The following is a 27,751-nucleotide window of genomic DNA, read 5'->3' as shown; positions in this document are numbered from 1 at the left end:
CGCTGTTCTTGCTTCGTGGTGAAGAGACCTCAGGATCAGAAAGGTTAAATAACAATTCCAGGGGCACCAAGAAAGAAGTGCCACTGCCAGGGTTTAAAACCTGGTCTAGCCCCCCAGGTCCTACGTTTTGCTGACTTCACAGTTAAACACAAACATGTCAGGGACGGCAGCACTCCTGAGAGGCGTAGGACTCCAGGGGCTCATCCCCGTCCTACAGACATCTTTCTGTATCCATGTCCGAAGCATGGCGAGTTCGTACAGCGGAGACCGCTTTCATGTCTGCGCATGCGGGATAGTTGCTGCCTTCTCGCTACACCAAGGCTCCCGAGTCTTCACTCATATCCAACACTGTGGGCTGAAAGGCGGAGCTCTGATCCATGGGGCTGGGACAGCAGCACCCCAGTCTCTGCCTCACTAAGACCACCCAGGGAACATCACAGACCATGTCAAGGAAAGCCAGCCCCGCTCACCTGGGAGGCCCCCCAGCTAACGATCCCTCCAACCCGGGCCCTGCCAGACATGTGGCCTGACAGTGTCAAATGTGAGAGAAGAAATGGCAGCTGAAAGAACCCTCCATGTTGGAACAGCTGGCGACAAACATCTATGTAATTGGAATGCCAGAAAAAATAAATTGCATCCATTTTTATGACTGGAGGGGAACTGGATGGGGCTTTCCCACACACCTCTCCTTTTTCCCAGCGTAGAGGGGCTCCACAGGCTTTGAGAGCAAATGGCATTTAACTCAAATCCTAGAGGATTTGGATTTGAGAACCACTCTGGCCTGCCTCTGAGTTTCACGTGGGAAGCAGTCAGTGCCCGGAGGCAGGCCTCACAGAAGGGGAGGGCCAGGCACTGTGGGAATGATCACTTCTGAGGCAGGTTGGGGACAAGGCTAGGACAGAGCCCTCGTGAGAGCTCAGACCCACACAGAGTTGGGGGGGCTGAACCCTGCCAGGGATGGTCTCTTGAGACTATGCCACATGTACCCAGGCTCTGTGAGCAGCCCACAAAAGGACTGTCCAGGGCTCAGCCACCTGGATAGGAAGCATCCTGGAACACCCAAAACTCATACTGACTCTCCCCTCTCCAGCACTGACGACCACTCAAAACCAGTCTGCCCTTGGTCCATCGCCAGAACTGACGGTCTGTTACCCCACCTGCCATCACCTTAAAAAACTCCCCCAGGTGGCAGCAGACAGAGAGGGCTGTCTGAAAAGCTTTACCTGCCTGAGAGCTCTCAGACTCCCAGGCACCCACACCAAGGGGGGCTGCTTCTTCACTTCCTAGCCCTGCAGGCCACACAGGCAGGCTGGTAACCTGGCTTCCTCAATGGATTGCTGCTCATCCTGTCCCCCCCACCCCACCCCACTGTTTGGGAGCAGCTACGGCAGGGGCTTAATGACCACTCATTCCCAAGACTCAAAGAACTCCACTTGATGTCAGCTGAAGTAACTGAGCTACCTGAAATCCCTGCAAGGGGGTGCCTACACTGGGGGTACTAGCTCTCCTATTCCATAGGCTGGGCAAGTGGCACAGAGCCCAGATATGAAGCAACAGGTCGGTCCTCCTTCTGGTTCTCTGTCTTCCTCCTCCTCCTGAGAGGCTCCCAGAAGCCGCCACTATAGCAGCTGAAGCTGCAGGAGCAAGGTGCAGGACCAGGTGCTTAGCTCCTGCACAGCACAGAGGGGGGCCAGCCCTCCCTGGGGCCTTCCCTCCTCCCGTCCTGCAGCTACTGAGTGGCCTCTCACGGGGCTCTCTGCATTGCTAGGGCGTATGGGTGGGGAAAACTCACAACTAGTAAAGGAGAGTGGCTGATGAAGGGCTGCAATGGACAGAGTGGCGCACCTGAGGCTGGGGGGTGGACCAACGCAGTGCTGACCCTCTCTACTGCAGACCTGAAGGGCAGGGTGGCTCACGGGGTCGGGGGTCAGGAGCCACTGGACCCAGGCTCTCAAACAGATATCCTGAAAGAGGGTTATCCAGCTTCTCCGGGACATGGTCGCTCAAGGCGCAATCCACCAGCTCAAACTGTCATCAGTCACAGTGGCCAAGACCACCAGCATCACAGAGGCAGAGCAGACATCTGTTCACAGACAGCAGTCTTTGCCCCCAGCCTCTTGCTGCCCTTCCTGGTGGTCTCTAGTTAGATCTACTCTTTCCACTTAGGGCTGTTCAGGGGGGCTCGCTCTGTAGCCGGAGCTGGCCTGGAATTTTGGCAATCCTCCTGCCTCAGCTCCCAGAATGCTGAAATTACAGGTATGAACTATTTTGCTAGGCACCGCTTAAGTTTTTAAACTTCAGTTAAAACGAGCAGAGTCAGGCGGCGTGAGAGGGCTCAGAGTGTGAACACGCCATCCACCCAGCCCGACGAACTGCGTTTATCCCTGGATCCTACATGGTAGAAAAGAGAAAACCAACAAGTTTTCCTCTGACGACCTCCACAAGCACGGCACACATCTGTCCCTGCCTCCAGGAATTAAAATTTTAATATAAATGAGTTGTAATGGGGTTTCAATTTCACAACACATGTGCCCTAATTACATGTATTGGAAACTCAACTCCAGAACTCAGGATGTCAATGACATGGGGGCAGGGGCTTCTAGGAGTTGATTACATGAGATGAGGTCACCAAGGTGGGGCCCTGTGCGACAGTCCTAGCTTTGTCAGTGAGAGAGAAACCTGAGCTAGCACACTTGCTGTCTGACTGTGTGATGCCCTTGGCCAGGTTAGATAAAGCAAAGAAAGCCCTTATCAGGATCCCACACTGGACTACTGCCAAGCCCAGATCCAAGAGTTAATAAACCTCTCTTCTTCACAAACTACCCAGGCTGTGGTATTCTGTTACAGTGACAGAAAGGGAACAAAGGCAGAGGGGAACCAGGAAGTTATTCCCTACAGACACGTGAAGGGGCCAGCAACCAACCACGACTCAGCCTTGGTAGGTGGAGCCTGGGACGGTCATCCCATTTTTCATGGAAAAACAGCAAGGGTCCCTAGTGCTCCTGAGTTGCCCAGAAGCCAAGTGGAGGGCACATACTCACAATGTCATTCAGAGCTCGCTAAGACCCATGTGCCCTATTCCAGAGCCTCCTCGAGGGTGATGTTAACGACAAGCCTAGGGCATGGATCCACATGCTACTCTAGACTCAGAAAGGGCAAAGCAGACACCTGCACGGAAGGTTCTAGCTCTTAATTTTTTATACTCTCTAGAGCCCAACAGGACTCTGGGCAAATCTCCCAATGGCAGAGCAGACTCTATCCTTGGCTTCCTGGTTGCTGGAGACCCATGTGGAGAACAAGGATTCTCCATGAGATTTTGTCTCTTCCACTCTGATCAAGCCTGGCTTCCAAATCCTCCAACCACAATGTCCTGTTGCCACTAGGTGGCAGGGACAATGTGGCAAACTATTTCTTATCTACACCCCATGACGGAGTAGTTGTACACAGAGGCCTTCAATACCCCCTCTATCACCTGCTTAAGGGCTCCTGCAGTGGTCACATACCCTATAAGGGGCAGACACCTGCCTGTGCCATGGCAGTGCTGAGCCCTGGAGCTAGAGTACACCCTCCATCCCCTCTTGCCTCATGAGACTTCTCAAAGGGGTTAGTTCTCTACATAAGAAGGAGAACCCAAGCAGAAGCAGGGCCTGGGAGCCACAAGAGCCAAGGGGAACAGTGAGGTCCAGGCTCTACTTTGAGTGGATTGGACATATCTAAATATGTATGTGCTTCCTACATGAATCCCCCACTCCAGAACATAGGGAAGGCATCCTCGAACCAATCACCAAACAGGCAGGACTGTCTCCTCGTTCTCTTTCGAGATCCATGAACACATTTTATCTTTGAGTGAGTGACTAGTTCCAAATATCAAGGAAACTCGAGGGGTTAGGAAAGAGCTCTCAGCCAGCGCTGCCATGTAACTCATCCACAACCTACCACTTCATTGCCTCATCCGCGCTGCAGGAAGGGCTCTGTGATGTCACAGGACTCCCAAAGCATGGCTTGGAGGGGCATCCTCACTCTGCCGGCCTTTTCCCCTTGCTGGGGCTGCAGTGCAGTGCACTGTCTACTCCAATCAAAAGACTAGCAGAGGGGGGTGGCTGGCGCTGCTTGGAGTGGGGGGTATAAAGAGGTGGGGAGGAGTCAGAGAAGAGAGGGAAAGTAGGAAGCCTGCCTAGGCCGCCTATCTGCACCACCAAGGGACACACACCAACAGCTGAATGCCACTGGAGTTCACCAAGAGTTTACCAACTTCCTTTGTCACCGAGCACACAGCATGGGGCCATCAATCACGCCTTCATTTACCCATGTCACTCTCCCGAGGAAGGCAGGAAAGCTGGCCCCAGAGTGGCCAGTGGGGCTTCCTCTCTCACCCACTTGATGAGGGCCTCTCCTAATTGGCCCTGCTAAATCACTCCCAGGAATGCAATGTACAATTAGGGCTGGTAGCACCCCCTGAGGAGGGCCTCCCTGGCTGGGGCCTCTGCAGCCTTTGGGAAATCAGGGTAAGCCATAGGTTCCCTACCTAAAAAGAGCCTGGGAGAGGGGCAAGCCAAGAGGATGGAAGCAGGGGATTGGATGAGGATACCAGAGTCCCCAGCTCCTGTTCCCAGGACCTCCAGGCGGCTCACAGACAGACTGGCTCCCGCTCTCTGTCTTTCTCCATGCACAACAAGGGGCCAGAGACCCAGGCAGCTATAATAACTCTGCTAAATCCTAGCCCCCGACTGGATGTCCTGAAGCATCACACATGTAGGAAGCTATGGTTGTGCCCAATCCTTTTCCTCCTCCACAGATTTCCTTAAATACATCAGGTCTAGCATAGTCTGTCCACTCTGCCTCCAGAGCTGTCCACTGTGTCATCTGCCTGGTGGCCTCTTTGCTGTTCCCAGCTCAAATGTCATTTCCAGTAAGATGTCTGCCCAGCTCTTTTGGACAGGAGAGTAACTCTTCCATCTGGCCTACCCCTGCCCCAGCATGGGCCACGCTGTCTGTTCTCCACCAGGGGACATTTCTCTGACCACCCCATAAATGCATAGGGAGTTCATAGCCCTATCCAAGCTGCCCAGTGAATCGCTCCAGGATGAATACATGAAATCAATGAATGAACAGATTATCATCAACCCCCACGCGGTTTCATCCCCACTATCTGGATGAAACCACCTTCCCCAAACCTGCAGAAGGCATCTCCTGGGCTGCCGCCCATTCAGGACAATCTCATCCTGATGCAACCTCTGTCAGGGCCACATGAATAATTCGGCCTCAGATCACACAAGGGCAGGAAGGGCTTCAAAGGTAGACCACTGTCTTTACTTAAGCAACAAGCAAACCCAAACCTAGGGACTCCAGGCTATCCAACGTCACCCAGCAGCTTGAAGCCCACGATCCCATCCCTGATCCTGAGTCCGAGGTGTCCACCAGGATGTTCCAAGAGGTTGAGCTCTCCAGCTGCTTGGGAATCCTGGGCACACAGGGTATCACCACCTCACGGTCCCCGCCCCCCAAAGCTGCTGTCTGAGTGCAGTGCATACCTTGCGCTTCTTGGCACGTCCTTCTGCCTGCAGGGTGCGGGTGCAGCGCTGCACACACTCGGAGAAGCTGAGGTTGCTGTGGTCGGCGCTGTAGTCCAGGTCAGCCAGCCGCGCCAGGGACAGGATGTAGTTACAGGCGATCCTCAGGATGGCCAGTTTGGACAGCTTCTGCCCATAGGAGTAGCATGGCACCTGAGGACGACAGGGGGAGGCATTAGGAGCAGCTGCAAAGGCCCCTAGGTTGGCAGGGGGGTAGAGGCAGCCTGTCTACTGCGTGTCTGGGTCTGACACATGAATTTATGACCTGTGCTAAGCGTCTGAAGTTTACACTCCCACATCCCAACTCATCCACTCCCACACTCCGGGGTGTGCCCGAATTCCCATTTGACAAGGGAAGATGCTGAGGCCCAACGCAGATGAAGTACCACAGATTTCTGCCCTGACAGAGCCCCATCCCCCCTCCCTCTGAGGGGGCAGATATTCTTTCCACTTCTGATGCTTTTTCTCACATGCTCACTCATCCACTGACACTCACATTGTTGGACAGTTGACGCTTCAAGAACTAAAAAAAAAAAAAAAAAAATTCAAGATAAAGTCTCACTATGCAGTCCTGGGTGTGCCGGACCTGTGAGGTAGACCAGGCTGGCCTCCACCTCACAGAGATCTGTCTGTCTCTGCCTCCTGAGTGCTGGCATTAAAGGTGTGTGCCACCATGCTCTGCAAAAACTCGACTCCCGTGGGTCTGGTAGTGTATGCCTACGATCCCAGCACTAGGGAGGTAGAGGCAGGAGGATCAAGAATTCAAAATCAGCCTGCTCCATAAGTTCACAGAAAGTCACAGGTCTCAAAACAACTTAAATAAATTTAAAATAAACACATAACTCTCAGCCAAGTGTGGAGGTGCACAGCATTTGCGGAGCTGTGGCAGGAGGACTACTGTGAGCTGGAAGCTGTCCTGAGCTACACAGTGAGTACCAGACTAGCCAGGGCTACAGAGCAAGATCCTGCCTGGAAACAAGCAAGCAAATAGACAAACCTCAACTCCTGCCTTCAGAGAATTGAGACCCAAGAAGACAGCTGAAAGCTGTAGGCGTGCAAACCTCGCGACCAGAGGCCAATCCTGGGGCCCCGTGTACCCAGGCTGTCTGTCCTCTGCCCCTCATGTGCCCACATGCACACACCACTCACGCACACACTTAGTAATAAATAACATTTTAAACACATCATACATTCTCCTGGGACCCCGGAGATGTTCAGGGGGACAGTGCAGATACACAGACACAAAACTGTGGTGTGTTTTCGTCTTTCTTCCCTTTTCCCATGCCCTCTGGACCTGGGTTACTGCCAAGCACAGCACACAACAGGTGCGTAATAAATGCCAACAGCCCCAACCAGACTTGACTCATTAGTCTGGGATTCAGCAGCAGCTAATCACCCACTAATTATAAAGGGGCGTGTGCTGAGAGGGGGCGGAGCCTCGGACTTCTTCCACCCTCTACATGTACTATGTGAGCTGTCATAGAGCTCAGACCACCGGACGTGGAACTGAACACGGCATTGTAACATGGATGTAACTCCTCAGAATCTACCCGACAGCTACTAACCTGGACCTGTTCCTTCTCTCCACAGTTCGTCACACAAATGGTTGAAATGTCCCACCAGCAGCCAAGGCTCTGGTCCTACCATAACTCTTTGGCATCTAAACACAGCATCTGTATCCGCATTACTCCGCCGAGCATGGGGCCCACACAGAACTGTTGCTTTAGTATTTAGGGAGCAGCAGCTCTTTGAAGTCAATGGTTTTGAACCAGGAATGATTTTATCCCTCAAGAGACAGATGGCAAGGCCTGGGGACATTCCTAGTTGTCACAACAGAGGAGCAGCAGTTTGGAGGGTTTGTGCTGCAGAACATCACACCATGTGCAGGATCCTCAGTGCCTTCCACAAGAAAGAACTCCTCGGCCAAAGCTCAGCAATGCCAAACATGAAAATCCCCACTGGATGCCCCAGAATTAAGTATGAACAAGACCTCTGACCGTCCCCTAAATACAGCACTCACTTCATCTAGAACCGTCTCTGATTTCTCATGCCCACCCTATCCTAAGAGTGCAGCCTTGCTTAGTGCTGCTGCAATGGCACCTTTCTGTCTTTAAGTTCTCAGTTGGCCCCCATCCTTCGTGACCAGTGTCCCCATATGCTGGGGGAAGGCTCCCAGCTGAGGAGTATTCTCCAAATTCTGCCTGAAGCAGACTTCCAAGGGGCTGACTAAATAAGGCAATGAGTGAATTAGCTCCAGAATATCTTGAATCTAATTCAAAAACACTATTTGGAGGCTGCAGAGATGGCTTGCAGTTAAAACAGTATGCTGATCTCCCAAAAAACCAGAATTTGGTTCCCAGCAGCCAAACAGGGCAGTTCACAACTGCCTATAACTCCTGGGACATGGGAGCCAAGGCCCCCTCTGTTCTCCTCAGATACTGCACTATTGTACAAACCCACACTCAAACACACAGACACATAATTAAAAATAAAATGAAGTGATAAGGGGTTGGAGAGACAGCTCTTCCAGAACAGTGTTCTTCCAGAGGACCTGGGTCTGATTCCGAGCCCCCACACGGCAGCTCACAGTCACATGTGACTCCAGTTCTAGGGGATCCAGTAACCTTTCAGCCTCTTCAGTACCAGGCACTCACAGAGTGTGCAGGCACATATACAAGCAAAATGCTCACATCCATAAAACAAACAAGTCTTTTCTAAAAAGATAAAACTAAAAAGAACTTTATCTGGGCTGGGAGATAGTTTCATCAGTATGCCTTGCAAAAATGATGTCCTGGAACACATATTAAAAACATCCAGCACGGCAGCATGTGCTTGCGATCTCAGCACTGGGAAGGCAGAATCAGAAGCATCGTGGAGCTCATTGGCCAGCCTGCCTAGCCTACAGTCAGACCAGTAAGAGGAGAGAACATTAAAAGAGAGGCCCAGCAGAAGCTGTCCTCTGACCTCCACACAGAGCGCCCCCCACACACACGCACACACGCACACACGCGCATAGGCACACACGCACGCACACGGATTCAAAACCCGGCTCCGACTGCCCAGCATAAGACAGAGTGAATGCTATATTCACTCTGAACCTTGGTGTCTTTGTGTACTGGGAAGAAGACTGACCGTGTCACAGGGACTCAGTGGGTGACATAGGCACTGTACACAGCAAGCCTAGCAGAGGTCAACAAAATGACAACATTCAGTATTGCAGAAGGTCCCAAGGAGGGCTCCAGAGAGGGTGAGAAACCTGGGCACAGTAGCTAACCACCCTTCAGCCTACAGAAACCAGAGACTAGAAAACCAGAGCAAAAGGGCAGGGAGGACTACAGAGCATGCTAACTCTCCTGAACTCCCAGCCCCCACCAGCACACCCATCCTCCCCATGGCCACATCACCAAACCCATCCAAGAAAAGCTGGCAGAACAATGTGATTTGCCTGTTTTCTGAGTCCAGAAAACACTTTTATCAATTTGAACAAATAAACGCAGTCTGGCCAGAGAAGAGGGTCTCGGGGGCAGGCCCAGCACCTCTGCCTGCCCCTCGACCCAGGAGGTGATGTCTGCCTGCAGGGTGGAATCCGGGAACCCGGGACTACTGTCACTTACAGAACACTCTGGAAGTCTCCCTTCCACGGCCAGCTCTACACCTGGGTCCCCAAACACCCAGGCTTGTAGGAAGAAGCGAGACTTGGAGAAAGGTCTCTGTGCTGGGATCCAAAATGACAGGTGAGGCCAAGGCCAACCCAGGAACACCATGCCAGGTTCTGGATCAGTCTGTCCTAGACTTGTCACTTTGTACCATCGCTTGGGTCAACGTCCTGGTCAAACTAAAAGCCAACCATGGATTGAGCCCTCGTCCATCTGATGGCCACAGCCTTTCACGGCAGTATCCTATCTGAAATCTGCCCCAAGTGAAGGTGAATGTCCCACATACGCATGAGGAAAACAGGTGACATGCTGAGCCTCAGATCGGCCAGCCGAGACCTGGCTGGAGCCAGCAGCTCATCACATACAAACAGACACTCCTCTGCCACCAAGGTGGCCACATGAGGCAACAGTAACAGTCAGGTGACTTGCCCCTTCTCCTCCCCTCCCGCAAGGCTGGCTATCCTGGACTGGAGAGATAACTCAGTCAGTAGAGTGCTGGCCTAGCATACCTTGATATCCTGGGTTCAGTCCCCCACACTGCACGAGCCAGGAGTAGGGGTGCACACCTGTAATCCCAGCACGTGAGAGGTAGAAGCAGGAGGATCAGAAGTTACGGTGGGGGGTGGGGGTAGCTTTGGATAGAGAGCTTTGGGCTGGTAACCCCAGAAGACCCCGCCCTTGCACATTACGTCTGTGAGCACCCTCAGCCAGTCACCCCAGGACCCCACCTGGTCAGGAGCCTGGAGCTGAAGGCGTAGGCAGGGCCACTTGGCTCCCACTCTTCATCTCGACTTCCCAGCTTCTAGGATGGAAAAGCGGCCTCCCTCGTGTTTCTCCATACAGACTGGCTGTACCTGCACACATCTGTGCAGGTGAGCATGCACGTGTTTGAGCATGCACAGAGGCAGAAACCAATGTCAGCTGTCCTCCATCACTCTCCGTCTTGATTTCTGAGACAAGGTCTCTCCCGAACCTGGAGCTCACTGGTTCAGCAGAACTGGACTGGCTAGCAAGCCCCAGAAGGCCTCATGTTTCTACCTCCCCAGTGCCAGATGACAGATACGTGCCAGCGTGCCTGTCTCTGTAGGTGGGAGGATGAACTCAGGAATCACGTTTGTATAGCAAGCATCTTACTGACTGAGCTGTCCCCCCTGCTCCTGGATTTTAAACTTCTTAAAGGATCAGCTTTTGGCATTTTCACAAGGTCCCCTAGGCCCCGAAACATCCCCACTCCTCCTCCACTGCCCCAGCTAGACCCTCCCTTGGCTCCAGCAAATACTGACTGGGCAGCCTGAGGGCCTGGCTGTCCCTTGGAAATCTTCCCGACTTTAAGGAAGACCGTGGCCTAACAGGACCTGTTTCTTCACCAGAAACGTGGGCATTCCAACAGCTGCTTCTCAAAATGGGGTCACAGTGGTTAAGTGGAGAAAGAAACAACAAAAACAAAATCAAGAATCTACCAGAACACGCAGGACAGCCTTCAAAACCCTTTGCCCTCTGTCGGTCCCACAGGGGCAGTCCTCCGAGACCTCTCCAGAACTGCAAGCACACGATGTCCCTGCATACAGTGACATTCTGGTTCCTTCTGTGTGAAGATAGTCTCCTGTGTCTGCGGGAGAGGATTCATGAAACCGCCGTCCAACATCCCTGCCAGGTCTACTTGAAATATCCTTTAAAATTCACAGTCTCTACAAAGTAAAGCCGGACGGTCTAACAAACCTGAGGACAGACCCTGACCACTTTCTCTACGTGTCCTTATCAGTGTAATGACAAGTAGCCCTGCAAACTTATGACCGAAGCTATATATTCACGTCAGAGGAATCTCAATGATCAGTCTCCCTCGCAAGTGTGAGCTTAGGGGCAGGGGAAGAGTCCTGTCACCCTCTCCAACTGTGTGGAGCTTCCAGTGTAAGCAGCTGCCCCCTCCCCACTCACCAGCATCTGGGGGAATGCACAGACCCCGCTGGGGGTCCCCTGAGACTCTATCACCTCAGAGGATTTGGGAGTCCAAGAGAGGCTAAGATGAGACCACCCTCCCCATACCCTTCTGGGATCACTTTGGATTAACTGGTGGGACCCCTGGAGACCCCCAAGACACACTGGGGGAGGTAGCCTGGGCTCCACTTGCTCAATGCCTCCTTCGTGGGGAGATGCAGCTTCTAAGGGCCCAACATGGCCCACTGCTGCCACTTCTCCAGGGACATTAAGGGGCTTCCAGGGAGAGAACAAAGCCACCCACAGGCTAGACATCCTCAAGGTGAGCCCAGCTGGTGGAGTCCCACAGCTCAGGCCCTTCGGTCTTCTACCCAGCACAGCTGGCCTTTCCCGTGGACCCCTCCCACCTGGCAGGGAGCAGCCTGCACGTGGCCAGGCCCAGCTGCACACACATGGCCTTCAGATGAGGCAGCGAGGAGGGCTCGGGTGCAGCTGGGCTGGTGGCAAGTGCGGTAGCCTGACCATCTGCCCCATAGCCCTCTCCTCAGACCAGAGGGACTCTGTCCCACCTGTAGCTGGGCCAGCAGCCACACAGCCCCCTCTGCTGTTTCTTCCTGGCTGGGAGGGTCGCAGTGACAGGCTGAGGCCTGACTGGTTCCCTGGTGCTCGGAACGCCAAGAAGCAAAGCCGTTAAGCACTGGCCACCGGAAAGACTCAGCAACCCTGATTCATTCCAGGCTCTGTGGTGGCCGCACAGCTCTGCCCCTGCACAAAGCCATGGGTACACTGCCAACCTGGGAACCGAAGGGTGGCACGTGGAGATGGTGCCGCACAAAGCCTGTGAGGCCACCAACAACACTGCAGGACCTCAGCCAGTTCACACAAGCTTCCTGAGACCCTGGGATCACCTTCTGATGACAGCACCTGCTTCACAAAACCAGGTAGAACACAGAAGATGCTAAGCACAGAGCCTGGCACTTTCTGTGTTTACTGTCGAATGATAAAAGGACTTGAGAGATGGCTCAGATGCTGTCATGACCAACAGCCCGAGCTGGATCCCCAAGGCCCACGGGGTGGAAGGAGAGAACCAACTTCTCAGTTGTCCTCTGAGCTGCATGCACGCACTCACACACTCTCACACACACACACGCACACGCACACAACACACACACACACTCACACACACACACACACACACACAATACAACTTAAAATTTTCAAATGAGCTGGATATCATGCCTTTATGCACTTAGGGGGCAGAGGCAGGCAGATCTCTATAAAAGATGTAGGCTAACCACTGCTACATAAAGAGACCCTGTCTAAAACAGGGAGCCGGTTAAAATAATAAGGAATCCATACTGTCTCGTCTTACAGAGCCCTGCTCAGTCCGGAGCCCTGCCAATGGTTGGGAAATGCTCCTCTTCCTCACCGCCCCTGCTTTACTTCATTCCTTTGTGCCTGTGAGGTCGTGGATAACCTCATGGTGAACCTTAGCAGCTGAAGCCCAGAGAGGACAGGGGACCTGGTGCGTGTAGTCTCGGTCCCCGGCTATGTTTCTGTCCTTAGACAACAGGTAGGTGTCCAGTAGAGCCCAGCAGGCCTTCTAGGACAGGACAGATGGTTAGGGCTAGGAAAAGGCAACGGGGGGGGGGACGGGTGTGCTCGTGTATTCTTTGGGTACATGCACTGAACATACAGACATACACTGAAGTTCATGTGTGCACACACACACCTCTCTCTGAGAAATTATGAGACACATGGAACTGACTCTTTCGTGCAGAACCTGCCTCACAGATAACAGAAACGAAAGGAGACAGGAGTAACACCCTCATCACGGAGAGTCGCGAATGGTACCACCCAGAGAGAAGATTTTAGTCAGAGACGTTCTTCAGAAACTGCTGCCATCTAACCCCTCACTACAAGATGATCATGGCTAAGTCTTGTACCTTCTCCTGGCCTCAGCATTGCTTACTACAAAATGGGTCTATCCGATCCTGCCTGACTTGGACATTAAGACTAAGTAGAACAGGATTCCTTGTTGAAAGTCACAAAAGCCACAGGACACGAGAGACACAGGCATGAATGCTCTCTGTGAGAAAGGCTGAGGAAGGTGGCTGGACGCAGATAAACGGAGACTCTGGGCACGTGAGTCCCCAGCTCAGGAAAGACTCACCTAGCCGCACAAGGAGCAGGCACACAGGCAATTCCCGCCCTTCCACCATCCTCCTGTCCTGAGAGATCCCACAGGATGTCACTGCCCAGACATGCAGGCACACAGCAGCTGGCTAGGGCAGAATGGTGGCTCCACAGCCCAGGATGACAGCTGATGCATTTGCAGGCAGTGACCGCCACCCCACCTCATTGATCAAACATTGCTCCCAAACTCAGATGAGACAGGCTGAAAAGCCATGGGGGCCACTTCTTTCCAAGGGTTCCATGTCCAGGTCATAGATGGACTAGATCTCTATTGCCTGACCATACCCACAGAAGGAAAACGAGAGTATGAGCCAAAAAGAGGATGTTTTCTGAAATGGTTTGTGACTGGCTAAAGCCCAGAGAGGTTGAGTAACTTTCCAGGAGACAGACAGCCAATCAGTGGCGGAATAAACAAAAACTTCATCCATTAAAGCAGTTACATCCACCACCCACTCCGACCCCTTACATGACTTGAATGGGAAGGCCCATGCCACACCCTTTTTAGATTCACCCGTCCATAAGAAAATGAGAAACTAGAGTTCCAGGGGAGTACCAAGCTTATCCGAAGTGGAATTGTCAACTGCCCCCCTCCGCCATGGGTAATTCTCAAGTTAAGTTTTCTTTTGCTTCCCCATCAGGAGCTGCCAGGTGACAGCAGTCCTCAACACCGCCTCCCCCTCCCATGAGGACCCCGTGATTTCTCCAGACCTCCCTAAAGGGAATGCCCCAAGCAGCAGTCTCCTGGGCAGAGGTGACTGATGTGATCAGAAGAAGAAGGGCAGTGGCGGGCAGGGTCTCCTGGGAAAGTTCTCACAGATCAGTTCCTGAAGCTGTCCTTGGAGGGACCACAAGCTTGTAGCGGGTCCTTAGGGACTACAGAGACCAGGCAAGTGCAGAGATCCCACAAGCAAACTGAATGAACATGCAAGCCAGGACCAAAGAGAGGCTGACAAGCTCCCCTGACCGCCCTTTATATTTCAGGACACCCCCGAAACAAACCTTTCTAATGTTGAGGTTCTTGGGTGCCATCCACAGGGACCAAGACCCCAAACATGCCAAGTGCGCAGGGCTGAAAGGTCCTATTCTCCTCCTTTCCCGGGCGCGGGGGGGGGGGGTGCAGGGGAAGATTTCCATATCCCCCTCTGTATTCCCCACCCAGCCCATGGGATTCCAGAAGATAGATACTCGCTGCCATACAAGTCAGACCCGCGGACAAAGTTAGCCCTCGCGAACACCGGGATGCATCTGGGCTAGAGATCCTTAGCTTTGGTCCACTTTGCAAACTAAGGTCTGTGGCCAAATCTCAGTTTGATAACGCAACCTGCCTGCGCTGCAGGATCCCCTTTATCCTGACTCCAATCCACTCACCCACCTACTCCTACCACTGTTGCCCCGCGGCAGAGGATATACCTGCTTCCTGAGCGCCTCGAAGGCGGCGCTGATGGTGTGCACCCGCGTTCGCTCCCTGGCGTTGGCCAGGAGCCTCCGGGTCTGCTGCAGGGCTTTGATCTCCGTGGAGGCGGCGGTCGCTTCGCCTGGCCGTTTCCTAGGCGACGCAGAAGAATCCGGGTGGTTATTGTAAATTACGTGTGAAATTGACGAGTAGGAACTTTCCCCCGGGCGCGTGGGGGGCGCAGGGCGCACGGGGGATTCTCGTGGCGCCGCTGGGGGTTCAGGAGGCGCAGACGGCGTGGGGCGTGCGGGAGGGGCGCACAGCAAGATGCGGGGACGCAGAGACGGCTCACGGTAGGGCTGCGCCTCGGGCCGCCCCGGTGCCAAGCTCTGGGACGCCGGTGGCGGCGTGGGTAGTCCCGGTCCCACTGTGCCCAGGGCGAAACCACGTTTGCGCGCGTCTGAGACTTCAGACGCTCGGATGCCCCTGAGCTCCTTGGCTGTGTCCGTGCCCCCACCTGGAGGAACCGCCGGCGCCACTGAAGCTGGCACTGGGGTTGCGATTGGGAACGGCTGTGTCCTGTCCCGGAGCCCGTTGGTGGCAGCGGTGGCGCTGGCCGTGGCGCCGGGCTCGGGTGCTTCCAAGTCCAATCGGAAAGTTTTATAGCCGTTCGCGCGCCGCGCCGGCTCCTTGCCTTTCCGCTTGAGTTTCTTGAGGCCGTTCAGCTCTTTCACGCACACAGTCTTCCACGGCCCGTCCTCGAGGACCGGGATGTGCTTCATGGTGCGGACAGAGCCAGGTGGGGCGTGGGACTTCCAGGGACGCGCGCCCACTGCGATCGCTCTGCTCGCTGAGCGCCTGGCTGCGCCCGGTGGCCGCGGTGCTCAGCGCCGCCTTGTCGCCTAGTTCTCTCCTCCTACCCTCCCTCCCCGGGTTCCTCCCTCGCTCCCCCACTCCCGGGGCAGCTGCGCCTCAGGCTAGGTGAAGCCTCGGAGGCTGCCCGTTCCCTCTGCGAGAGCTCAGAGTGTCATCAGAAGTCACTGCCGCCCTGCCAGCATTTCAGCAGAACGCCCGCTGCGCTCCATCTGTGTTTGTTTAGCCTCAGTTTACACAGAAGCCCAGTTCGCAAGATCACTCAGCGCCGCCTGCCCGGAGAGGAGGCAGCTCCCGCCGCCGCCGCCGCCGCTGCCGCCTTCCTAACCCAGGCAGCCCGAGCCGCGAGCGCCTTTAAAGAAACAGGAAGCATTTTTCAAAACAGCTGGGTTGAGGGCCGCCTCCTTTGTCCGCGTGCTCTCGGCCTCCCCCTACCCCATGCCTTCTGCCGGAACCAGCCTCCTCCTGCTCGTCCTCCCCGCCCCCTACTCATGTTAGGGGCGCGCCTCCTCTCCCCAAAGACAGTCGGCTCTCTCCACTACTGTCCTAAGCACGTGGCTGTTGATCGCTCTGACCCTTCACTGCCCTGCCTTCTTGGTCTGGGGGTGACGCAGCGCCGACCTTCCCCACCCAGAACCTTCCTGTCTACCTCCCACCCAAACTATCCAACAGAGGGAGAGATCTTAGAGCCGTGACTTCTGGGAGGGGTAGGTAAGTGGGAGTCTAGAACCCCAGAGTGACTGGACATTGTCATCCCATTGCAAGGCCTTCTCCCTTCTCCCATTAGCTGGAGCAGAGATCCCAGGAACAGAAGAGGACACATTGACATTAGGAAACGGAGGCACCAAAGTACACGGGAGGCTGAGGAGGGTGGACGTTTCTGATTTAGCAGACCTAACATCTGTGAAGATGTGAAGTCATCTCACCCGAGGCGCCCTGCTAAACCCAGGTTTACTCATCTATGAACTGAGAAATCCGGAGAACATCCATGCTTGTCACAGCCTGGCTGTGAAGACTTAGGGCCCCATATGCATGCATGGGTGCGGGTTCCACAGTAGCTGTACTAATGCTACTGGACCACCTCAGGATAGCTAAGGCGAAGTTCTTAGTTTCAGAGCTCAGCTTTGCCCTTTACTGAATGAGCTGGGCACAGTAACGCAACACCCTCTGCTCCGCTCTCTCCTGTGGCTAGGATGGGGCCATAATCTGGAACCTAATGTCAGTGGTAAGGGGCTGCATCCACTCTCAGGATCCCCACTCCTCCTTCCACTGGAGATCCTTCTAGAAAAAAAGAGGTCCTATCCAAAGGCCTTCTTTCCGGGTGCTGTCTGTCACACAGGGTTCCTCTTCTCGCCGAGCTTTCCAGCATCCTTTTTCCTTGAGGCAAGTCGTACTAAAGGGATCAGAGGAGGCTTGTGTCTAGCTTGACTGATGCCCAAAGTCAAGTGAATAGTGGCCTGGGGTTCACTGGTGTGGTGAAAGTGCAAGAGTTGGGCAGACTTGCAGAATGAGTTGCCCATGGCCGTTGGAGTGTTTGAAGCTTCCATTTGGTAGGGTATCATTCCTAAAGAGGCAGCCCGTGTTCGTGGAACACACATCTTTGGTTGAGCTCCACGAAAGCTCAACCCCAGCCCTTTCCTGATATCCACCAAGAGGAGGGAGAGACCACGGTCATCCCTTGGGATGGAAGGATGGGAGTGAAGCTATGCTGGGTAGATCTTGCCTCCTCCACCCCCTCACTCTGCCACCTCTCCTTCTGGTCAACTTGAGGATCTGGAGTTGGCAACGGGCAAGTGTCCCTTCCTTAGCTAACATTGTCTCTCATCCGTCACAATATAGAAGGGTGCTCGAAGGAACACGGGAAAATGTAAGTGACCTAACTGATGGGAAGAGTGCCTTTCTCCGCCCACCAGGAGACAGACTGAAGGATGAGGGCAGTTGCGCACATCCCTGAGCGAAAGCCTGTCCCTTCCCATAAGTACTCACAGTACCCCGGATTCCCGTCGGCTTCCTTGAGAAGCTGGACAGAAACCAGCTGAACAGCGCCCCCTGGTGGTGTAAAACTTAGGCGACTCACCACACTACTGACGGCTCTCGAGAAGAGTGGCCCTGTAAAGACAGAATTTCACAAATCCAAAGAGGTGCCGAGATAAAGAGGCTCTCAGTTCTCCATCCTTGCTTTATATGAAATGACGCAGATACCCGCCAAGAAAATCTATATCCTTTAGTAAAACCTCCTCCCTCTGAGACAAGCTTTTGAGGTGACACTGGAAGAGCGCAGTGGTACCTCTGGAAGGTTCCATGTCCATGGCACAGGAGTGAAGCTGGAGGAGTGGAAGGAGAATGCTTAGGACTTACACCACAGGAGAGACATGCCAGCTGATAATTACCACCAAGTAGGGAGCAAAAGCACAGGTTTTATGTCCCTCATCTTCGCGGCACAGGGGGGCAAACACACTCTACTCACAAGAAACAAGGCTTCTGGAGGAAGAAGTCGCCAGCAGAAAGGGCGCGAGAGAAAGGCTATTGAATCCAGACCAACTGACCCTGAAACTTGCGCTCTGAACTCTTGTACGTCCTCTGCTCCTTGAGAGCCTAGTGACCAGCACCTGGAGGTGAGGGGCTGGTCCCTCGGTGGGACTGGTCTCTTTGACAGCTGCCCACCTCAGCTTGTGTTCTAGTCTGAATAGAAGCTGGAGCCACAGGTCTCCTTTAGCCCCGCCTGATGTCTGCATGGCTCCTTCCAGGTCAGAGTTAAATGGCATGAGCCCTACCTTGGACAGTCGGGAGTCTCCAGCTCAAAAAGCCTGAATCATAGTAGCCATACACTACTGTCCTCTGTGCTGCCGAGTGGAACCTGCCCCAGGGGTCCTTGGCACACAGCACAGCCTATGAGGACAGGACAGTGCTTTAGGATGAGTCTCCGTGATTTCTGTCTTCTTGGCCAGGTGAGAAAGGACCTTAAATATTTGCCGCACGAAACTCTACATTCCTGAACACGGAGTCTATCTCTGGCTGTTTAGATGGTTCCACAGTGCCTGTACCCCGTTAGAGAAATTGGGAAGGAGCGAGAATTGGACAGCCAGGTGCAAATAGAATTCAATGCGAATGGTGCCCTTTGTCTCACAGCAGCCCTGCCTAGGATCAGCGGGGACTGGAGAGTAAGAACAAGATTACCCTGGGTCCATGTAAGCTCTTCTCTGCCATAGCCCCAGAACCGCTGCTAGCTAATAGGACGCTAGATCCAGGGATGAGCATCCAGCCATAGAAAACGGAGGGTCTCGGGGCTAGGACAGGGTGCTGGGGCTCTTCAGGAGAGGGGAAAGGAGCCGTTCTCTGAGACCTTGTGGGTCTATCTTTGTCCTGAGTGTGCTCTGTCCTTAGTGGAGCAGATTCTCTGGAGAAGGGCACTGTCTGTGGGGTGGGGGTGGAGGGCTTTCTCCTGACTCTCAGACTCAGAGGAAAAGGAAAGAAGAGGACCGAGAGGAGTAGGGTGTCGTTCTTAGAGTGACTGCTTAGCATGCATTCCTAGCATGATGGAAAGGGAGGAGGGATGCCACATGTCATCATCCCAGTGACTTCACTTTGCTCAGGTGTCCTGAGGACTTACACGGAATCCGTCTCTCTGTGTGTCCCTGGAGAGAGCAGTGGTTCTGGGCAGGCTGATGCAGCCTAGGAAGTGGTTGTGTGCTTTACAGGGACTGGACTGGCTGTGTCAGCTTCCTGCCAGTTGGAGCCCTTACTAGAGGCCCCTGTGATCTACTGGGGGTTGCGGGGAGCACCGTAGTGCCTCTAAGACATTCTCCTGCTGTGATAAATTGAGGAGGAGACAACAGTGAAAATCAGTGGCCGTTCATAGCATGGACAGATTGAGCCAGGTGCCGTGATGGCGCTGACTAGCAGAGGGAATTTGATGAGGAGTCAACATCCTAAGGGCAGGTAGTTCCCATCCATTCCTCTGAGCATCTGTAGTCCTGGGATGTTGTTACTAAGGCTGGGGATACAGCAGTGAGTAGAGGCAAACCCTTGACCTCAGTAGAACTACAGAGTTCTGGAGAAAGGCTAAATTTGACCTTCTGCAAAATGGCATTCTCCCAGAAGAGTGCAGGAAATAGAGCATGGTGGAACAGATCTGGGGTACTTCTTCAAAGCAGGGGCATTCGAATGGGGTGGAAGGCATCAGGAGTTGCCTAGAGGATCCATACCCCTGGCCTGCTCCCTCTCTTCCTTCTTGCCTGTGCTGTTCTGGCCCATGAGCAGAGGCTTCCTCTCGATCTGTTCGCCACTGGAGCCCTGGCCCTTCTCAGCCTGTAGCCTTCTGCAGCTCATGCTTTTCCTTTACATTACACTTCATAGTCTGCGCTCCCTGGTCAGCAGTAGGAAAAGCAGATGGAGCACTGTCTGGGGCAAACAAACCCCCAAGGCAGGTGGCTGGTGCTACTCTAACAATCGAGCTCTGCTAAGAAATGATGGGATGGCTTCAGCTGCAGGGATCTTTGTCCAAGGCTGACACACTGTCAGCCAAGAGGACATTTGGCAGATGAAGGGAGAGCAACCACGTCTCCAGGCACCCAGTTTCCCTGGCACGCCCTGCCTTCATCTCTCCTGACCTCACTGCTCAAGTCTTGTTCTGCATTCCTCTTCCTAGGGCCAACACTGGAGAAGCTCTGAGGGGCGCAGGCAGAAAGGCTGTCTGCTTTTCCTGGGTGTTTGCCTATGGTCGAACCTACCGTAGTCACTCATGCAGCCAATAGGAATACTGAACATCTATGCCTGTGTCCATTTATTGGTTTTGGGGTTTGTGGTTATATAAGAGAAAAAGGGGGCCTGGAGAGGTGCTGGATCCATGGCTAAGAGCACTTGCTGCTCTTCCGGAGGACCCACGTTCAGTCTTAGCACCCACATTGTGTTGTTCAGCACCTCCTACAATTCTAGTTCCTGGGCATCCAAGGTCCTCTTCTGGTCTCCTCGAGAAACTGCACACATATGGTGCATATATACACACTCAGGCATGTACACATACAGGTAAAGCAGTAAATATTTAAAAAGGAAAGAAAGCACAGACAATGCAATCCAGAGGTGGGGTTGGCTAGGCTGATAGAGAGCCTTGATGGCATGCAGCACCGAGTTCCAGCCCAGTACTGCATAAACTAGGTACGGTGGTGCACATCTGTAATCCCAGCTCAGGAGGTAGACGAAGGAGGAGCAAAAGCACAAAGGCATTCTCAGCTACATAGGGTGCTGGAAGCCAGGCTGGAATACATGAGACCTTGTTTCAAAAAGAAGAAAGGCTGGGAAAGTGGCTCAGCAGTTAAAAGCACATGCTGAGCTTGCAGAGGACCTGGGTTCAGATCTCAGCACTACAGCTGGTCACAGCAGCTTCAGGGAATCAGACAACTACACTCATGCACTCCCCACACACATAAAACCTAATTTAAAATTTAAAAATAGGGACTAGAGAGATGGCTCAGAGGTTATGAGCGCTTGCTGCTCATGAAGCGGTCCTGGGTTTCCAGCACCTATGTGGCGACTCACAACCATCTGTAGCTATAGTTCCAGAGGACACAGCTGCCTCTCCTGACGTCCATGGGCACCAGGCATACATACAGTACATACCTACACATACTGTATGTAGGCTGAGCAAGCTATCCCTCCAGAGAGAATGGGTTACAAAAGGGCAGAACAAGCAGTAGGGATAAATCCTGGTCCCACTGCCAATGGCCCCTCAGTCTGCCCCAGCCATACATCTGTCATCCACATTCAAAGTGCCTAGTTTGGTCCTATGCTGGGTCCTTCCCTGTCAGGCTGGAGTTGGTGAGTTTCCATTTGCTCAGGTAAGCTATTCCAGTGTGTGTCCCCATTATGGTCTTGACTTCTTTGCTCATATTCTCAGTCCTCCCACTCTTCAACTGGACTTTGAGAGCTCAGCCCAGTGCTCCACTGTGGGTCTCTCCCTCTGCTTCCATCAGTTGCTGGATAAAGGTTCCATGGTGACATTTAAGATAGTCATCAATCTGACTACAGGGCAATTTCAATTCAGGCACCCTCTCCACTGTTGCTTAGGGTTTTAGCTGGGGGTCATCCTTGTGGATTCCTGGGAATTTCTCTAGTACCAGGTTTCTTGCTAGCCCCATAATGGCTCCCTCAATCAAGATATCTCTTTCCTTGCTCTTAGTTTCTGTCCTTCCCCATCTCGACCATCCTGTTCCCTCAAATTTTCCTCCCCCTACCCTCTTCCGCTTCTGCCCTCCCTTCTCCCTCCACTCCCAATTTTCTCAGGAGATATTGTCTATTTCCCCTTCCCATGGGAAATGTATGTATGTTTCTCTTAGGATTCTCCTTATTTAGCTTCTCTGGGGTCATGGACTATAGGCTTGTTATCCTTTGCTTTACAGATAGTATTCACCTATGAGTGAGTACATACCATGCTCATCTTTCTGGGTCTGAGTTACCTTACTCAGAATGTTTTTTCTAATTCCATCCATTTGCATACAAATTTCAAGATGTCATTGTTTTTTGTTTATTTGTTTGTTTGTTTTTTACCACTGAGTAGTACTCCATTGTGTAAATGTACCACATTTTCTTTATCCATTCTTCAGTTGAGGAGCATCTAGGTTGTTTCCAGGTTCTGGATCTTACAAACAATGCTGCTATGAACATAGTTAAACAAATGTCCTTGTAGTATGATTGAGCACCCTTTAGGTGTATGTCCAAGAGTGCTATCACTGGGTCTTGAGGTAGGTTGATTCCCAATTTTCTGAGAAACTGCTATACTGATTTCCAGAGCATTTGTACAAGTTTGCATTCTCACCAGCAATGGAGGAGTGTTCCCCTTACTCCACATCCTCTCCAGAATAAGCTATCATTGGTGTTTTTGATATTAGCCATTCTGACAGGTGGTATCTCAGGTCATTTTGATTTGTATTTCCATGGTGGCTAAGGATGTTGAACATTTCCTTAAGTGTTTTTCAGCCATTTGAGATTCTTCTGTTGAGAATTCTCTGTTTAGGTCTGTACCCATTTTTTATTTGATTACTTGGTATTTTGATGTCTAGTTTCTTGAGTTCTTTATATATTTTGGAGATCAGTCCCCTGTCTGATGTGGGGTTGGTAAAGATCTTTTCCCATTCAGTAGGCTGCCTTTTTTGTTTTATTGACCATGTCCTTTGCTTGACAGAAGCATAGAAACATCACCCTTCACAATAGCCACAAATAACATAAAATATCATAAAACACTAACCAAAGAAGTGAAAGAAAGACCTGTTCAGAGGGAACTTTAAGTCTTTGAAGAAAGAAATTGAAGAAGTTACCATTGGATAGGTAGGATCAACATTGTAAAAATTTCAGTCCTACCAAAAGCAATTTATGGATTCAGTGCAATCCCCATCAAAATTCAACACAATTCTTCACAGACCTTGAAAGCACAATACTCAACTTCATATGGAAAAACAAACAAATCCTATTATAGCCAAAACAATCCTGTACAATAAAGGAACTTCTGGAGACATCACCATCCCTGACATCAAACTCTATTACAGAGCTACAGTAATGAAAACATCCTGGTATTGGCATAAAAACAGAGAGGTTGACCAATGGAATTGAATCGAAGACCCAGATATTAATACACACACCTATGAACACCTGATTTTGACAACAAAGTTAAAATTATACAATGGAAGAAAGAAAGCCCCTTCAACAAATGGTGCTGGCATAACTGGTTGTCATCCTGTAGAAAATACAAATAGATCCATATCTATCCCTATGCACAAAACTCAAGTCCCAATGTATTAAAGACCTCAATATAAATCTGACCACACTGAACCTTATAGAAGAGAAAGTGGGAAGTAGCCTTCATTGCATGGGTACAGGAATCCACGTCCTAAATATAACACCAATAGCACAGACATTGGGAGAAAAAAAATACATAAATGTGACCACCTATAACTAAAACATAATTTCTAAATAAAATCTTTTTTAAAAGAAGGAAAATTCTAATTCAAATCCAGGGGTTTGGGACACTTGTCACTCAAGTCCAAAAGGCTCTGGGTTTGGACAATGTCTCAGTTTCCTACAGCTCTGAGCTGCATCCTCTTTCCAAGACAGGTCTGCACCCTGCCCAGGCCCCCTGCAAGGCTCAGCTCATCTGTAAACTGAGAAGCAGGAGAATGCAGAACCACAGACCTCAAACTGCCAGATCCAGCAAATTCAGATCTGTGCTAAACATAACGCCCACCCGAGAGCACAACCTCCACTCTGCAGACAGAAGCCCAAGTAGCCGCCCCACGGCAGGGAAGGCTCTGGCCCCTTGGAAATAGAGCAGATCAGCCAGGGAGCCCGCTGGGGAGCCAGCAAGTGGTTCCTTAGGGCTGTACGCTTCAGGACCTAGTTGTCAACAGCCTAACAAGGCTTGCTATCCTCCCGGGATTGGTTCCCAGTCCCCACTGCTGTACTCCAGGGCTGGATGGGAAACTACAAGATGACTCCTTCCTTTTCATCTCCTTTCTCAAGGAAAACAACTTCCAACTCCCCGTGGAGTGCATTCCTCCACTGTGAAGTCTTCCCAAACCCGTCTCCCCCAGTCTCTCAGAAAGAAGGTAGGAGGGGCTTGGCGGCTCCTTCAGTGAGACTTCTAAAAAAGTCTCTGCTGATGGCGGCAGTCGGAGGACGTAACGGGGCAGAAGAGAACTGATGCCATCTACAGTTAGGAGCAGTGAGGAAAATTAATAAGGATCAGCTGCGCAAGGCCCACTTTATAGGCCCGGGAAGCCCCAGGGACAGCCGGAGACCGGGTAGTCTCCGCCCTGTTGAGTCTGCAGAGTACCCCATCAGTCACAGTCCTAGATCGCCACAGCTGGAACAAGGCTTGGCCATGGCCATTGTCTAATATCCCAAGGACAAATGCTTTTTATCATGCACACCAAATCTAACTGATTAGTAAAGGTGGCCTGAAGCTCTGTGTTGAAAACGATTCTGAGCTATCTCAGTCCCTTGGGGGGGGGGGGGACTGCAATTGATTGGCAGGTGTCTGCTGTGGGTGAAATCCGAGGAGTGGCGCCCTTGGCACCACGTGCTACCCATGCCTACTGTAGTCCAACCCTCCCACATTACCGATGGGGGAGACCGAGTCCCAGAGCCCGGCGTGTGTAGGGGTTCCTCCCCAGTCTTCTCAGGAAGCCAGCTGCTTTGGCTGAGTGGCACCCAGTCCTGAGCTCAGGACATGTGTCAGATCCAAGGGCAGTCTACAAGAAGCAAGGCAACCACTGGCGTGCGTTAGGGGGTTAGTTGCTGGTTTCCTGAAGACAGCTCCTAGATGCGGTTATCACCTTGGACTGGGCAGTTGGCGCAACTGACGCAGGTAACATGGCAGACTTTCACAGTCACCCTGAGACTAGTGCTCAGTTTGCTCAGAACAGGACCTGTGGGTGACATTAGCTGATATTTGGGCACAGGACAATCAAATCCCCCAAATAGTCCGTGGAGTTGCCCACATAGGACGAATCACTGTCCAGCATATTTGGGCTGAGCTGGCCCAGCGGCTCTACCCACAACCTCACCTCTTTTGGGCCATCTCCTCAAGCCAGCCCAGTTCATTTCCTTCTCTCTCAAGCCTGACCTCGCTTCTCTTGGCAGAGAGGCCTTCTGTGGTATACTGGGTTCCTCAGACAAGCCTTCCTGGCCCGTCACACCTGCTGATCAGTTCCACTACCCGAAGTCGGCCACAGCACAAACACTAACCAGGCTACTTTCCATTTTTAAAACCGGGGACCCTGGGACCTGAGAAAGGAAAGAATTCACCTGATGTCACACAGGGGTGACAGATCCGGGGTGCCTGGCCCTTACTCCGGGGGGTTGTCCTGAGTAAATACATCCTAGACTTCATCCCAGCTTCATTTACTCCTCAGAACAGCACAAGTAACTTCTGAGGATGCCCAGGGAAGGTCCTGAGAAAAGGTCCGGGTGGCCAGGATCTTGGCACATGAAGGGAGCCTGTAAAAGGTGTAAGGTTGGGTACTGGACAGTATCCAGGCTATAGGAAAGGACCCATGTGGTAGAAAATATAGCAGAGCTGCTCAGAGATCCAGTCACCACCTCCTGCGAGCACCTCTCATCTCCAGACACTTGTCCCAACGAGCCCTAGAAAAGAAGCCACCTCCTTAGGTTCTCATCTTGAGTGGAACAATCTTCTAAATGGGGTGCTAGAAGAGAAACTAACTCTTGCCTAGGAAATCTGCTGATGTGCCTAAAGACATTGGTGGGGGGGGGCAAGAGCTGAGGCTATAGAGACAGCCCCGGCTGAGCTCTGGCTGGGCCAAGAGCTAAAGCTATAGAGACAGCCCTGGGCTGAGCTCTGGCTGGGCCAAGAGCTCGTGCTATAGAGAGACAGTCCTGGCTTGGGCTCTGGCTGGGCCAAGAGCTAAGGCTATAGAGACAGCCCCGGCTGAGTCTGGCTGGGCCAAGAACTAAAGCTATAGAGACAGCCCTGGGCTGAGCTCTGGCTGGGCCAAGAGCTCCAGCTATAGAGACACAGTCCTGGCTTGGGCTCTGGCTGGCCAAGAGCTAAGGCTATAGAGACACAGTCCTGGCTTGGGCTCTGGCTGGGCCAAGAGCCCAGGCTATGGAGACACAGTCCTGGCCTGGGCTCTAGCTTGACACTTACAACCTCAAAGATTGACCAAGTTTCCAGATCTCTTTGGGCCTCTGTCTCCTCACTTGCCAAGCCAGGACTGAAAGATTACTGAACCTCACAAAGCTGTGGTGAGGGCTGACGAGCCTAGGGCCTGGGAAGCAGCCCAGTTAGTAGCTAGCATATGTGAAGCCTTGGGTTCAATCAGCACCACACACACTAGGCATGGTGATGCATTCCTGCAGTCCAGTCCCGGGGCGGTGGAGGTAGGAGGATTAGAAGTTGAAAGCTACCATCAACTATCCAGGGAGTTCAAGGCTAGCCTGAGTACAGGCTACCCTGTGTCACAAAGGGAAAGGGGGATTAAGGAGATTACTGGTGGGAAAGGCTTGGCTCATGGCGCCCACCACCAGGCAGTCAAACATAGATTCTTTCCTTTTAATGCAATGCTTCGGGACCTTACCTCCCACACCTCCTCCAGGAAGCCTCCCCTGAGTACTTTAGCCTATCCATGCACCCTGCTCTGGGAGGACTTTCAAGAACATCAGCCTGCACGCAGCACTGGGAGCCTCCAGTCCCAGGGTCCCCCCACTCCCTCCTGCCAGTGTGCCCCTTCACCTTTGAGGGAAGGACTCAGAGAGCTCATCCGCTCCACCCATTCTACCCACCCCCTTCGGGTTTTCCAACCCCTTGTCTACTTTGTTCCTCATGCTTCTGTCTCCACGTCTCTGGGACTCTGTTTGCGGGGGGGGGGGGGGGGGGCGGGGGGGGGGGGAGGGGGGGAGTCTTCATGCACACACACAGCCCAGAAAGCATCCAGTTGCTCCCGGGCCGCCTGCCAGCAATTGAGTGACCTGCAGCTTCCTCCCCAAATCACATTCCACTGGCTCGGATCTTGCCCCGCCTGACGCCAGCCTCCCAACTCGCCCCCAGAGCAAACATTTCCAGTTGGCAGCCTGGCCTTGTTTTTCTGAGGCCCTAATTCAGTCTCCCTTGTAGAAAACAGAAAACAAAATGCGTGGGACCAAAAACTGCAACAAAATAAACTTAAAAAAGAGAGGGCTGGAGGGTGAGGGCTTCGCTCCAAGGCACATGGAAAAATAGAAGCTTCAAGGGGTGCAAAGGGTTTTAAGAAGCAAACCCACATGCTGCCCATCACCCCGCCTCTCATGCTGGCTGGGAAGCTGAGACCAATTCATTCAGGCCGCTGCTAAAGACGACTCTGTTCTCATTCATAGCTGAGTGGTTAGAGGAAGGAGACAAAGATGATGAGAGGCTGGAGACTGGGGAGAGGGCGGTCGAGCTTCGGCACCCGCGTTTGTTCCAAAGGGGAAATTACAGGAAGAAAAATAAACACGGTCAGCCAGATTTGAAGGCCAGTCCGTGCGGCATTGGGGTGCTAGAGGGATAGGGTGTGTGTACGTGTGTTAGCATGTGTACATGCCTGTGGGCGCCACTGGGTTTGCCCTCTCAAAATAAGGGCTGCTCAGTGGAAAGATGTCAT

General features: G+C 52.6%; 1 protein-coding gene across 1 annotated transcript in view; it reads right to left on the bottom strand.

The window, feature by feature from the left end:
* Positions 1–15,619, bottom strand: part of Atoh8 (atonal bHLH transcription factor 8) — a 28,954-nt gene extending 13,335 nt beyond the window's left edge. The window contains exons 1-2 of the mRNA XM_005364743.2: positions 14,768–15,619; positions 5,532–5,723 (exon numbers count right to left, since the gene is read on the bottom strand). Coding sequence (XP_005364800.1) covers positions 5,532–5,723; positions 14,768–15,532 — 957 coding nt within the window. The 5' untranslated portion in view covers positions 15,533–15,619. The remainder of the gene's footprint in view (positions 1–5,531; positions 5,724–14,767) is intronic.
* Positions 15,620–27,751: the final 12,132 nt, after the last annotated feature.

This window comes from Microtus ochrogaster, assembly GCF_000317375.1.
Source record: "Microtus ochrogaster isolate Prairie Vole_2 chromosome 14 unlocalized genomic scaffold, MicOch1.0 chr14_random_3, whole genome shotgun sequence".
Lineage (NCBI taxonomy): Eukaryota > Metazoa > Chordata > Mammalia > Rodentia > Cricetidae > Microtus > Microtus ochrogaster.
The sequence above is the reverse complement of the archived record's forward strand: the minus strand, read 5'-3'. Positions and strand labels throughout refer to the sequence as shown.